General features: G+C 53.0%; 5 protein-coding genes across 5 annotated transcripts; 3 read left to right on the plus strand and 2 right to left on the minus strand.

Moving 5' to 3' along the window:
- Nucleotides 1-3002: 3002 nt before the first annotated feature.
- MRS44_002378 (uncharacterized protein) lies at nucleotides 3003-5225 on the plus strand (the record flags this gene model as incomplete). Its single annotated transcript, XM_046282544.2, has 2 exons — nucleotides 3003-3529; nucleotides 3590-5225. The coding sequence occupies 2 exons, from the start codon at nucleotides 3003-3005 to the stop codon at nucleotides 5223-5225; spliced, it is 2163 nt and encodes a 720-aa protein (XP_046126952.2).
- A 2649-nt stretch (nucleotides 5226-7874) lies between these two features.
- On the plus strand, nucleotides 7875-8786 carry MRS44_002379 (uncharacterized protein; the record flags this gene model as incomplete). Its single annotated transcript, XM_046284850.2, has 1 exon — nucleotides 7875-8786. The coding sequence occupies one exon, from the start codon at nucleotides 7875-7877 to the stop codon at nucleotides 8784-8786; it is 912 nt and encodes a 303-aa protein (XP_046126954.2).
- A 46-nt stretch (nucleotides 8787-8832) lies between these two features.
- Nucleotides 8833-9950, minus strand: MRS44_002380 (uncharacterized protein; the record flags this gene model as incomplete). Its single annotated transcript, XM_065622801.1, has 4 exons — nucleotides 8833-8842; nucleotides 8885-9111; nucleotides 9158-9226; nucleotides 9276-9950. The coding sequence occupies 4 exons, from the start codon at nucleotides 9948-9950 to the stop codon at nucleotides 8833-8835; spliced, it is 981 nt and encodes a 326-aa protein (XP_065478873.1).
- A 575-nt stretch (nucleotides 9951-10525) lies between these two features.
- On the minus strand, nucleotides 10526-10963 carry MRS44_002381 (uncharacterized protein; the record flags this gene model as incomplete). Its single annotated transcript, XM_046277491.2, has 1 exon — nucleotides 10526-10963. One exon carries the CDS (start codon nucleotides 10961-10963, stop codon nucleotides 10526-10528), a length of 438 nt encoding a protein of 145 aa, XP_046126956.2.
- Nucleotides 10964-11790: 827 nt separating this feature from the next.
- On the plus strand, nucleotides 11791-12735 carry MRS44_002382 (uncharacterized protein; the record flags this gene model as incomplete). The annotated part of the gene is made up of 2 exons (XM_046284851.2): nucleotides 11791-12174; nucleotides 12223-12735. 2 exons carry the CDS (start codon nucleotides 11791-11793, stop codon nucleotides 12733-12735), a joined length of 897 nt encoding a protein of 298 aa, XP_046126957.1.
- Nucleotides 12736-13395: the final 660 nt, after the last annotated feature.

Consider the following 13395-nt stretch of genomic DNA (forward strand, 5'->3'; position numbering starts at 1 on the left):
ATCTGGATTAAGATCATCCCGACTAGATGTGCCACGCGTGGGGTCTTGATGATGCTGGTATTTCCCTGTCAGAAGGTCTTGGATGAATTTGTTCCTCGGGTAAGGCAGGCAGCTGTCGGGCTTGAACTCGGTTGAGCATTTTGAAGGGAGTCCGTTCATCGGAGCAAATAACAAGACATGCACACACGAGCAGAACGTGGGATGATGGGTGTTGAACTGAGCTATTGATCTAGTGCTTTGACAGATGCAATTCACTACAGAGTTAAAACTATGGTTAAACCATGTCGGGGATAAGGGACCAGGTAAGAAAAAAAAGAGACTAGAAAGTCGCTAGACTTGCCGATCTACCCTTACCATGTGGTGTTGAGGACATCTTATCAATCATGTCGCATCTTATCGATCAACATCTTATCGATCAGTGTGGCACACTTTTTCCCTCTCACAAGGAACAAAAAAAATACGACATTTGCGCATATTTCACATGTGGCTCCTCTCTTTTTTTTATCTTATCAATCCAGATTCGGAAACCACGCGAATGCTACTCAAAGGTTCCACGGTCCTAGACTTGAAGGCCTGGACCTGGTCAAACTCACAGAAAATGAGACGACATTTTTTTCCCTCTTCCCTTCTTGCGGAGCCGTTTCATGAACCTTGTTGAAAGATCGTGGCACACACCCCCCTTCCATTCTTCTCCCCGTTATGGTATAGGTGGGCTGAGAAAGGTCGGATCTGATCACTTTTTTCCCTCTGTTCTACAAGGAGCGGGAGATGGGCCTCAAGGGGCCTAGTAGGAGACGAATCTCCCACGGAGAAAAAAATGGCGGAGGATTGCCGAGGGCAGAATGAAAGCAAAAACCAACAAAAGATGGGGGGGGGGGGGGGTGTGTGTGTATGACCATCTCCTGGTCCAAGGGAAGAAAGTCGATCTTCAAGATGCTAACTACCAACGGCGTTAAAGTAGTTTCCCAGCTGGCCGGAGTCGGAGAACTTGTTGGTTGACCCGATCGTGTGGGTATCTCTTTGCAAATTGGTTCTTTTTAACTTGGGGGTTCCAGGGACCTGAGATCGAAGTATTACTTTTAACCATCTCAACGAGGTAATGATGGGCAGAATGTCATCTCATCAATAGCCAGCGCCACAGCAGTTCTACGAATACACCGAAAGAGGAAAGGCATCGTCTTGGGGGTACAGCCTATGGCATTGACATCAAGGGTCCCCATTGTGGCTTGACAGACGATCCACGGCGGTCATCGGGGCACCATCGGTTGGCTTCCGTCATAGGTTGAAGACGGCAAGGCCAGGTAGAGAGGCTGTAAGTCTCCAGCTGAGAGAGGTCTGGTCTGGTCCCCGCTGCTACAGTGACTACCACCAGTGCTACTATTACTACTCTCACATACTACTACTGCTGCTACTACCATCCTCCCACGGGCACGGCCATGGGACAGAGTAAACGCAGTGGGGCCAGGTCGAACGGCGGCGCCGGCGGGTGGTGCGCAGGATCGTCGACTCTTTGTCGCGTGTCGTGCGACCTGTTGTCAGTCATTGCAGAGGTTAGGAACTTTGACTCTATAGTGGCCCTCCCCCATTGACTTCCTGGAACCCTGCTGCGACTACGAGATGTACGCTTCGGGAAGACAATCGAGAGTGCCTGCCGGTGGAGTTTGACGACGAGGGTGTCAGTGCCGGGCTGGACCCTGGGCAAAAAAGAGACTTTCATCGACCGTTGATTTCTCGGCGTTTGCGGGATGCGTTTGAGAATGGGGACGCACAAGTCTCCATCTGATAACCCGTCTTGGCAAAAGCAGTAGTAACCTAGACGAGGCTGAAAAAAGGGACCCAGTCCTCCGCAGGGACGAAGCCGAGTTGCCGGTCTGTGGCTGATCCTCAAGTGTCGGAACGGTCGATGCTCTTCAGTAAGATAGACGGACAGACGAGACATACACACGCCCCCTGAAGAGAACAGTGTGGGACCCCGCCGGCACCGGGGGCTCTGTTACTACATGGATCTGGCAATCTAAGGTTAAAGCTGAAAAGAAACTTCCCTTCCCACCCTGGGCGAGCAGGGCACACAGTTCACCGTGTGTTGGTGTTGTGTTGTGGGTTGAGGCCACGGCGTGCGGAACTCAAGACGGAACTCGGGAACACGACAGGACAAGGCGTCTTGTGGATCGAGCGTGGGAGAGAACCGTGCAGTGTTCATTCTTTTTTGCATATTGGGTTCAAGTTTATGGCTCACATGGTAGGGATCCCGCTGGTTGAAGCAGCATGGCCCCAAACAAGGCAATAGTAAAAAGGTATGGGATGTATTTGCTCGAGCAGGCATTGGAGGAAAACGAGACAGGGAAAAACTAATCTGATGGACTCATTTACCTCCCAGTGGCGAGGATATCATGCCCGGACATTTACAAATGGAGTCGTTCGTGTCTAGCCCTGATGACCGCCCTTCCTGCTGCGGGATGGGGGAGACCCCCTCCATACGTCAAGACCTGGTAAACCGTCCCACGCAGAAAAGATGGAAAGGACCATTAACCTTCGACCCATTATAGATGGTTCCCTTTTTGACGATCGGACCTGGGCGGGGGTAGAGAGGAAGAACGGAGCAACCCACGCCCCCCCAAATAGTGCGGAAGGGAAAAAAAGAGGGGAGAAGTGAACTGGACCAAGATGGCTCTTGGGATGGATCGAGGGATGGGTGGATGCTACCTCTCTTTCTCGACTTTCTTCCGACCGCTCAGGATCGAGGCATTTGTCCACATCTCTTGGTATAAAGACTAGTCGTCTTCCTCTTGTTGGGATCCCTTCAGGAGACATCGACATCATCAACCTTCTTCTTCCTCCTTCTCCATTCTTTCTACTCTTCCTTTATACTTTATATCACACAGAGAAGCAGAACCAACAACCTCTACGGTTTAGAGTTTCTTGCTTCCCCTTGTGTATCACTTCAAAACTCCCCTGATCCCAGTGTCCTCACATAAGGGAACTTGTCTGAAGCACAACCCACCATGTTGCTTTCCAATACACTCGCGGCGGCGGCGCTGCTTCTGCCAGCCGTCTCCGCAACTGAACTCCTCGACGGTTATGGCAGGGAGTCGTTCAGTCTCCCCTGCGGCTGGGGATGCCGCTACGCCATGCCTTCAAACCTCGACTGCCCCGAGTACGCGGGCATGACGCCCGAGGAAAAGGCAGAGCAGTATCCCTCTGCTGCCTGCATGGCCAACGACACTTCTTACCTGACGTCCTTTGCCTGGTGCATCAACTCGTACTGCCCCAAGACCATCAAGGGCTACAAGATCCTCAAGTTCTGGGAGACGGACATGATCTACGGGCAGAACGAGCCCGGAGTCGTGCTGCGGTACTCATACTCCGAGGCCCTCAAGCTCGTCGACCCCAAGAAGCCCCCGAAGCCGATGAACGCAACCATCGAGACTGTCTTTAACCGCACCATCTCGATTAGCCCCGAGGAGTATGAAGCCAACATGAACGGTGTCAAGGGTTACAGGGCCGTTGGCAAGAACGAGTCCACGTACAGGTAAGCTAAACTCCCCCCTTGTCCATAATACGACGGTGATATCTGACTTGTACACTCTAGTCTCCTCGTCTTCCTCTCTGGAGTCGTCATGCCCGTCGGCTTCTCTCTCCTCCGTCTGCTCCCCTTCCCGGCGAAGCTTCGAAGCCGCTTCTACGCATTCTTTATCGACCCGCCGGCCTGGGGACGCAAGCACAGCGTGCCAGTCCTGGGCCTCGGCTTCATCCCCACCCGCGGGCAGATGATCTTCATCACGTATCTCATCGGCATCAACCTCGCCGCTTGCTTTGCTGGCTTCCCCCGCTACTCTCCCAACGCCCTCTTCCCTGACCGTAGATATGAGCTCATGAGGCACATGGGTAACCGAGCTGGTGCCATCGCCTTTGCCAACATCCCCCTTGTTATCCTGTATGGCGGCCGAAACAGCCTTCTTCTGTGGATGACCAACTGGTCTCACTCGACCTTTCTCCTCCTCCACCGCTGGGTTGCCACCATCTGCACGCTCCAGGTCTGTCTGCACTCCCTCCTGTGGCTGCGCATCATGGTCGAGGCCCACAACCATGCCCTGGCGTCCAAACAGCCGTACTGGTACTGGGGCATCATCGGCACCCTGTCCTTCAGTCTGCTCATCCCCCTGTCCGTCTACCACTTCCGGAAGATCGCATATGAGGTGTTCCTGATTGGGCACATCTTCCTCGCCATCATGGCCATTGTTGGTTCGTGGTACCACATCTGGAAGCTGTACGAGGGAACTGGCGGCTTCGACATCTGGCTGTACATTGCCATCTCAATCTGGAGTTTTGATCGTTTCCTCCGCATCGTCCGTGTTAGCAAGCACGGAATCAAGAGGGCCTACGTCACCCGCATTGACGACGAGTACATCCGCGTCGACGTCCCTGGCGTTGACTGCCACGGATACTGCTACGCCTACTTCCCTACTGTCTCCTGGCGCATGTGGGAGAACCATCCCTTCTCCGTCGTCGGCTGCAACCCTGGCCATCCTCGGAAAGACCCGCACTCCACCTCCCACTCTGACAGCGAGGGTCCCTCCCTGTCGTCTCCCACGTCCGTCACTGACGCCGCTGCCAAGGAGGCTGGCATTGTCCAGAGGACCCGTACCATTGCCACCCGAAACGGTCAGCATGGCATCACCTTCTTTGTGCGACCTCACTCTGGCCTCACCAAGCTGCTGGCAAAGAAGTGCGGTGTCGAGGCTGGCATCCCTGTTCTGATCGAGGGCACCTACGGCCACGAGGGCAAGACATACCTTCAGGGCAACGACGGTCACTTTGCTCCCACACCCGAGTACCCCAACATCCTTTGCATCGCCGGTGGTGTCGGTGTCACAGCCGTTCTCCCGGCCCTCAACAGCTCCCTCTCCTTGTACGCTCCCATGGGCACGACTAAGCTGTACTGGGGCATCCGGGGCCGCGGGCTGGTGGACTCGATCCAGAGCATGATGATGGGCGTGGGAGAGGTGACGGATACGAAATGGGGCCACATCGAGCCTCACATCACTGTTGGTTCGCGCATGAATGTGAGACAGATCCTCGAGGAGGAGCTGGAGCATGCTGTCGGCGGAACCACTGTCGTGGCCTGTGGGCCGCTGGCCATGGTTGACGATGTCCGATATACCTGCGCCGCTCTGGCTCGTCATGGAACCGTGGTCCGATATATCGAGGAGGCCTGCACTTGGTAGTCCATCCAAGGTTCATCTATACTCAAAAATATAACAATCCGCAAAAAAGTCATACACACCACACCCCCTTGCCTTACACCCACACCTCAACTTCATACCCCGAATCATCTGGTTCCTTATCTTGCCCTACTTGGACACATAGTTTGTTAATGCTTGACGGCCGTTGACTTTTCACACCTGTTTCTGTGATTATCCTGTATATACACTCTACTCTAGATTCTACCCCAGAAACTCGTTTGGCAAATATGGCCAAGAACTCGCAAATATCATCACCAAATTAACCGTATTCAATCGTACGTGACTCTCCAGGTAGACGCATTTGCAAGGTCTTCCACCGCTTGAACAAAATGAACCTTGAGAACTCTTGGTTATGGCACCTACAACATCTGATGCACCCCATCTGCGGTCAGTCCCACCCGCAACCATGTGAAGCCAACATGCCCGGACCGTCCCCCGAAGATCCTTCCCGGGCGGGGTCCCTGACCGTGGGGTCTAGAGCTGGCGAGATCGACGTCTCGCACGACTTGGCTTTGGGGGTCACCTTTGCCTTGCAGGGCTGTCGCCGAGGGGAAGTTTGACTGCAGCGTAACGTGGTACTCGCAGAAGGACCCGTCCTCGTTACGGAAGGAGGTGTTCATGCATCGGTGATTGGAGTTGAAATGAATCCGTGGACGATGGTTTGGCTCATGGTTTGAAGTTGATGGTTGGGGGCGGATTTCCGGAGGGTTCGCCGTTGAGGCTGAACTCGAAGCGGGTGGGAGCCCTGATCTGGGCCGAATCTAGTGTCCCGTAAACTTGGCATTTTGGAGAGAACGATGCCAAGCCGTTAGTATTCACAGCCACCTCTGGACGGGTGTTGTCAAAAGGGTAGCAGTGCTCCGACTGGACGCCTCATTTTGGAAATGCCGATGACGAGACTCACACAAACACCAATGTGCCTTGCAAACAATCCTGTTTCCGGCATAGTAAATGAACAAGACTGTTACCTCACCTGAATTGCCAAGTGTCTTGGTGATTTTGAGTAGCGCTCAATCTCGGCGGCGAAGGCACTTATCAAGATTTCGAAGGCCGGAGACGCAGCCTCCGTAGACGGAACTGGAGGGACTGGATCAGATGGGCTTTGATGAGGGGGGCTTAAGGTTGGTTTTATGTCCCAGCAGTGCTACCACATGGACGGTTCCGAGGTGGGAGTGTCGGCGACGCGGGCCGTCGTGACAATGTTGTATTCTTGGCGTGGTGTTGCGGCGATATTGTGGAAGCGATATAGACTCTAGAACGGTCTACACTTGGAGTTTGGGATAAGCATTTGGAGCATGTCATTTGCTGCGTGAAGAAGAGGTCATGTGCTCATTTCTTGCGGTTTATTGCCTGCCTTGGGCATGGCGCAAGTCATGATGGACTTGTCGCTGAGATGCGTACATCTCCCATCCGAGATAGAGTTTGATCGGCCTTGTCCATAAAACGAGCCCGTTTTTGGAACACATCTACATTATCTGCCTTCTGAGGAACGTGTAGTCAATGCATAACCCCGATTGTACCTTGACATTCGTTGCTAGGCAGGGCGGATAACTGCACTGAGCTTGTGTAGATAGAGTTTGAGATGATTTCCTTGTGCATATGTGGAACCTTGCCATCGTCAAATTTACCGTTTGCATGCGAGTTATTAGGTTTTCGCATATTTTCTTCATTGTGGTTGTCGCTGTGGTTGTTTATTTTAGTAGACCTCATACAAAACAATATGTTTGAGCGGCTTGGAAGTAGGTCCTGAAAGTTTGTCTGATCCGCTTCTTTAACGTTAAACATCGCCTTTCGCTTCATTCTGAGTAGTTTCTAAAGACTCCGCCTCTTGGGTTACGGGATGAGCGATTTGTTGTGAGCGACGACCTGATGGTTGGTGTCTCTGTGCCTCATAGTCTGTGCTAGTTGAGAGGAAGATGCCCGTGCCGTGATTTCTTGGCGGTTTCAACTCGGGAATGGACCAATCAAGCCGATTTAATCTATGTGCATAGTCTTGACGTTGGTTATTGTATTGCCGCTGCTTCGAGAAGAAGTGTTGCGGTAGATGGACATTGGTTTTGCGAGGGATGGATAAATACATATAAAGTATGCACGTCAGCCTGGAATTCGGCATCGCGAAAACCGTAATGAATGCATCAAAGGCTTCATCCGATGGACTCGTGGTGCATTACGTAGACGCCGTCAAGCCTCACACGTGTCTGGCGACGCACACCCAAACACTGGCCCAAGAGTCTGGACTCTAAGAAGCCATCTAGACCCGAATAGGGCAGCCATTGCGGCAGCATTTGACCCAGGCCATGTTTCGTTAGCACGTGCCGAGGACCAGGTCAAGCAGAAGAAGCAGCTCAAGGCTTCAGTTTGAGGTCGCTGTGTAATTGGCCGGAACCTTGTGTTGGGGGGGCGATTCCTTTCGTCCCACCATCTGATCTGATGGAACCTTGAGCCAACGGTGATGCAGGCGTAATTAACGTAAATGCAGACGTAACCCCGTCGCAAAATAATAACCTTTCTCTGTGCAGCATCAAAGCAGCGATCATGACTGTCATCGCGACCGTGTCTATATAACGCTGCCTGCGCCAACACACAAAGGCACATCATCACCATCGCTCACACCACACAACAATCATCACCATGAAGCTCCTCTGGCTCCTCGTCGGCGCTGCTGCCAGCGTCACCGCTGTTCCCTACCAGCGCACCACTAATCTGCGCCTCATGACTTACAACATCCGATACAACGTCAAGCCCAGCAAGGCTGAAGATGGAGAGGAGCTGTGGCCCATTCGCAGACCGCTTATGGCGGCCCAGCTCAACTACGAACTCGCCGGACGGCCAGACTCTCTAGTTTGCATGCAGGAGGTGACATACCCTCAGGCCATGGATCTTATGGACGATTTTGGCGATGACTGGGCCTTGATAGGCGGCGGTCGCAGGGATGGCGTCAAAAAGGGCGAGCTGTCGCCCATCTTTTATCGTCGGTCTGTTTGGAACCTGGAGCAGACAAAGACATATTGGCTCAGCAGGACACCCGACAAGGCCGGCTCAATAGGATGGGATGCTGAGCTTCCCCGCGTCGTTACTGTCGGTCGCTTCCGCCACATTCACACGGGCGCTCGCGTCGTCTACATGTGCACTCATTTCGACTGGGAGGGCAAAAAGTCCCAAGAGCATGCAGCAGCAATGATCGTCGACCTGGCCGACCGCTGGTCCTCGCACAAGCGCGAGAGTCTTCCCGTCTTCATCGCTGGCGATCTCAACGCCACACCCGAGAGCCCAGCCTACAGTCTCTTGGCCACCCAGCTGTACGACCTCAAGTACGAGGTGCCGTCTAACAAGCGCTTTGGCCATCAAAAGACGTACACCGGCTTTACTATCGATGGGTCGGATGATATGGAGCTCGACCACATGTTTGTGAGGGATCCGATGGACATCAGCTTCAAGTCGTTTGCTGTCCTCAACACGAGATATGATGACGGCATCTTCATCTCAGATCATCGCCCGGTCGTGGTGGATATGGAGATTACACAGATTGCACGAAAGGATTGAACCATGGTTTTTCATCGGACGGCGTTGAGAATTAGATTATGATACCTTAATGATACCTGGATGAGATTCGCTACAATTTCACAAACAATACCACTTACGACCTGAAACCCCGAGTCTCCCTCTCGCACCACTCCACAAACATCTCAGAAGTTCCCGTTCCACCCTGCTCCTTGCTCTTGACAGCCTGCTTGATATCCTCGGGAAGACATCCGAATCGTCCCCAGGGCACGATGAACGCCCCGTTCCTGTCGCTGGTGACGTCAGGCGACAAAAGCCCAAACAATTCGCTGTACGCTCCGAATTTGGCGCCCTTGAAAACGAGGCCCTATTAACTGTTAGATAGTTCCCGTGTAAATAGGCAAAATGCTTACCATCATGAACGAGACTGGTCCTGGCATATGACGCTGGAGTTCCGTCTTCATAAACCCTGGGTTGACCGACTGCCTACTGTCAGTCATTTGCATCATCATAGAACCAAGACAAACTTACCACGGACACAACTCCCTCTCTTCCAAGTCTCCCGGCTGTCTCATGTGCCAGAAACACATTGCCGACCTTGCTCATCATGTAATTCTCCATCTGGTTGCTCACAACCTTGGGCGCGGTGTTGCTCTCATCCCAGATGATGCCACCCTTCGGCGTACCAATCTGGAGCGTGCTAGCAAGCCAAACGACTCGAACCGTTCCTTTGTGCGCAATCTTGGCGGTGCTCACTAGCATGTCCTCGAGCGATCGCATGAGAAGATAGCCGCCTAGGCAGTTGGTTCCCATCTGCAGTTCATGTCCATTCTGTGTCTTGCTACCCTCAGGAGGTGTCATGACACCCGCGTTGAGAACCAAACCATCAAGTCTAGACTCTTTGCCTAGAAACTCTGATGCCGCGGGCCCGATGGTCTTGAGGTCGGATAGATCGACGGATAGCGACTCTAGGCGACCGATCGAGTCGGGAAATTCTGACTGGATTGATTGGATGGCTGATGTGATTCTGGAAGAAGTTCGTGCAGCGATATAGACAGTCGCGGAGCTCGAGTAGAGAATCTTGGCCAACTCAAGGCCGACACCGGATGTCGCGCCTGTGACGATGTAGACCCTGGAGGAGAGCGACGGGAGTGAAGTCTCGGTGAATGTGGGAGAAGGGGGGAACATTTGCGACCGGACAGACATTTTGGCAATTGGATGTGTTGAAGATTGGTGAGTATGCTTGAATCGTGATGAAATAGGTAGTTGATTGAAGGTTGAGTCTGGTTGAATGGGATTGAGTGGTAGGGAAGCTGTTTGGTTGTGTGATTCTAGTTCAATTCAACGAGGCGGCTGCAAACTCCTTATATGCCAATCTCGAGATCGACCATGAGGCTGAGCTTTTAATGAAGGCATTCTATTATCCTGCCTAACAATAGCACAACCTGAGGGCATCGTCACCGCGGCTGTGGGCCCGGAGCGGCGATGCTGGATTTCGGTCGGAAATGGCCCCACGGGATCGGCTTTATGGCGCTGTCATAGCTCCGACAGGCGCCGCAATCCCGATGGCTCCACCACGGGCCGTCAGCAAGGGTCTTGTTTGTTCCCTGGTATTTAGATTCGCATATCTTATCTTGGAGGATCATTGAAGAGAGATAGATCTTGATTCAATCTTGACGAGATTTCGGCTTGAAGACCACACGAACATTGTAGTTACTCATTGTCACGCTCAGTCAACTCCACTAACACGCTCCTATACAAAAACCTGCCCCAACCAACATCTAATCCTTCTTCATACCTGGGTGAGACGTTGGAGACCCAGGATCGCTTCCCTCAGGAAAAGGCACTCGAGCAGTCCGAGTAAAAATATGTTTCGGTGCAACCCACTTCAACCCCTCCACCAATCCACCCTTGACACTCAGCGTGGGCTTGGGGTTACCATCAGGCAAGATGCTCCGATGGATAACCCTCACACCGCAAGTCTTGCAAAAGTAACACTCGACCGTGTTGCCCGAATCGGCGGGACGTGTCCAGAGGCCGAGGCGGGACCGGACCTCGTCGGGGAGCGGCCACATGCCATCAGCGGGGAAAATGGCCGATGTGCCAAAGGCTGAAGCGGACTGCTTCTGACACTCGAGGCAGTGGCAGCAGTAGACGTCGATGGGCTCGGGGCGCGAAGCCGTCATTTGGATAGAGCCGCACTGGCAAGAGACATTCATGGTGTGCTGGATCCGTTAGTATTCGAGCCAAGGTCTCTTGGCGGTGATATCCTTACTTTGGCTAATTCTTGATCTCAGGAAAACTGTAGAAACTGGTGGAGGTAGCGAGTTTGTAAAATGAGGAGTCGTCCGAGTTGATAAAGGCCAGGGAGATCTCCTGAGCCATTCCGTCACTCTTGACATCCCAAGGGCGTACACCACGCAACCCCGCAGATATCGGCATCGACGAGCCGGTTGGAACTTTGAGAACGAATGAGAACCAGTAGATATAGTTCTATCTGTAGCATCCTTGCGAAAGGGCAACATCCCCAGCTTGAGACTTCACCATCACCAACCACAGCGACTGTCACTCCCCGGGCTCCAGTAGGCGTTCTGCGACTTCGGAAGCCACCAATCAGAGCCACGCCCGGTTAGCTCAATCGGTAGAGCGTGAGACTCTTAGACTACCACAAAGTGGTATTGAGTACGCGATCTCAAGGTTGCGGGTTCGACCCCCGCATCGGGCTTTTCCTATAAATGATTGAGAACATTTGGCTCTTTTCTTTTTCTTTTTGGCGTTTCTAATGCAATGATTAGTTTCTTTTTGTTTATTAGCGAGATGACGAACTTTGTCAACTTCTTTTCCCTCTTCCACGGCCGGACTCGGAAACGCACACGAAAGTGCTCAGTCACACGCACACACGTGCCGTCGGATCGGCCAGGCAAATTTTCCGCCCAGTTACGTCATTCATCAACAACAACTGTCAGACTCGCGGCGTCAGTAAGCCCAGCTGGTGATGCCTTCATCAGTAGTGCCCTTTTCAGCGTAGCGACTAGGTGAACCCAAAATGCCTCCCAACGGCTCCTCTGAGAGCCTTTACTCGGCTCGGATAGAGGCTCTGTCTCGTCCGGTGCACCGACCTTTGTCCTATCTCAAGCGAGCCGGTGTTGCCGCGTCTTACCCTCTTCGTGGCATCTGGTTCTTTGGTCGCAACCAGGAGTTCTGGCCGCTCCTTGTCGGCAGAATATTTCCATTGTCGATAATTTCGTTCCTGGTGTACCTCCTTCTCTTCACTTTTACCTTTTTGCCGCAGTATGCTTTCTTGGCCATCTTCCATGGCTGGGGAGCATGGATCAACGCTGTCGTACTGGTTCTGGGCGAGGGTTTGATCATCATTCAGGGTCTCTTCGAGGGCTTCTTTGTGGATGAATGCCGAGTTGATGTATTTGATGTGAGTACTTTCCAATCTCTATTGCTTGCCCATTCTAACATGCCCCAGGCGACTCTCATCAAGCTGTCGTACAAGGATCTTGTCGCACCCCAGCGAATACTCTTCGTGGATGCGCCCACCGCAGTCAGAATGCTCGGAAAACCCACAAGTCCCGCCATCTACACGCCATGGAGCATCATCCAAATCGTCGAGCTCATCGTCTTCCTACCTCTCAACCTCGTCCCCTTTGTCGGCACTCCTGCCTTTATCATCATCACAGGCACAAGACTGGGCAAGCTCGCCCACTACCGCTGGTTCCAGATCAAGGGCTACTCCAAGGTGGAGCAGAAGAAAGCGCTGAGGGAACGCGCTTGGGAGTACATCTGGTTCGGCACCGTGGCCATGATTCTCGAGTTGATCCCCATCTTGTCGCTTTTCTTCCTCTTGACGACTACGTCTGGAGCTGCTATGTGGGCTGCACGAATTGAGGATGAGGACAGGAGACCTGCTGATAACGGTCCCGTGAGGCGCGAGGATACTGATTCATCGGCGCCGCCTCCCTACACGGACGATCTTGTATAATTCGTTGGAGACAGTTAATACAGTGATCAAGATCTTGACTCCATCACAACTCGACCTCACGCGGAGAATCATCAATCACAGACAGGCTCTGGCATCCTCACCAGCCCGGCCATCACCACCTCTGTCCCGCCTCTGTCCACTCTCACCAACATCGATCGCGAGCCTGGTCGACCCAGCCAGCTGAGGGGGAGGCACCTTCCTCGGACGGGTAATTCGGCACCGGAGCTGAAACCAGTCGTGGCACGCGTCTGATCTGTTGGGGCGCCAAAGAGGTGCCTCTTCATCTGTTAAGGAAGGAGCGCGCATGTGTTGGGTGATCTGTGCAGGGCAGCACGTTGAAGATAGAGGTTTCGCTCCAGGGGAGGGAAGGAGCGGGCTCGAATGCTTCGGCACGTTCCGAGCGCCCCTGGTCATGACTGCAGCAGAGCCTCAGTCGACTGCCGGCCATGGCATTGATGACAGTCGATGAAAGGGTGTGTGTTAAAGGGATACAGTGATTCTGACAAGTAGGAATAATAATCATTGCAATAATCAATCACTAACCGATCTCCTAATGTTCTCATCATCCGCCTGCTCTTGGTTTTGCGCACCACCGATCGGCGATGGCTGCCAGTTGACTGCCAGTGCACTGTGCTCCTTCCCTTCGTGCCTTCCTCAACT

Source organism: Fusarium solani (genome assembly GCF_023522795.1).
Source record: "Fusarium solani strain SB1 chromosome Unknown bctg00000001, whole genome shotgun sequence".
Classification (NCBI taxonomy): Eukaryota; Fungi; Ascomycota; class Sordariomycetes; order Hypocreales; family Nectriaceae; genus Fusarium; species Fusarium solani.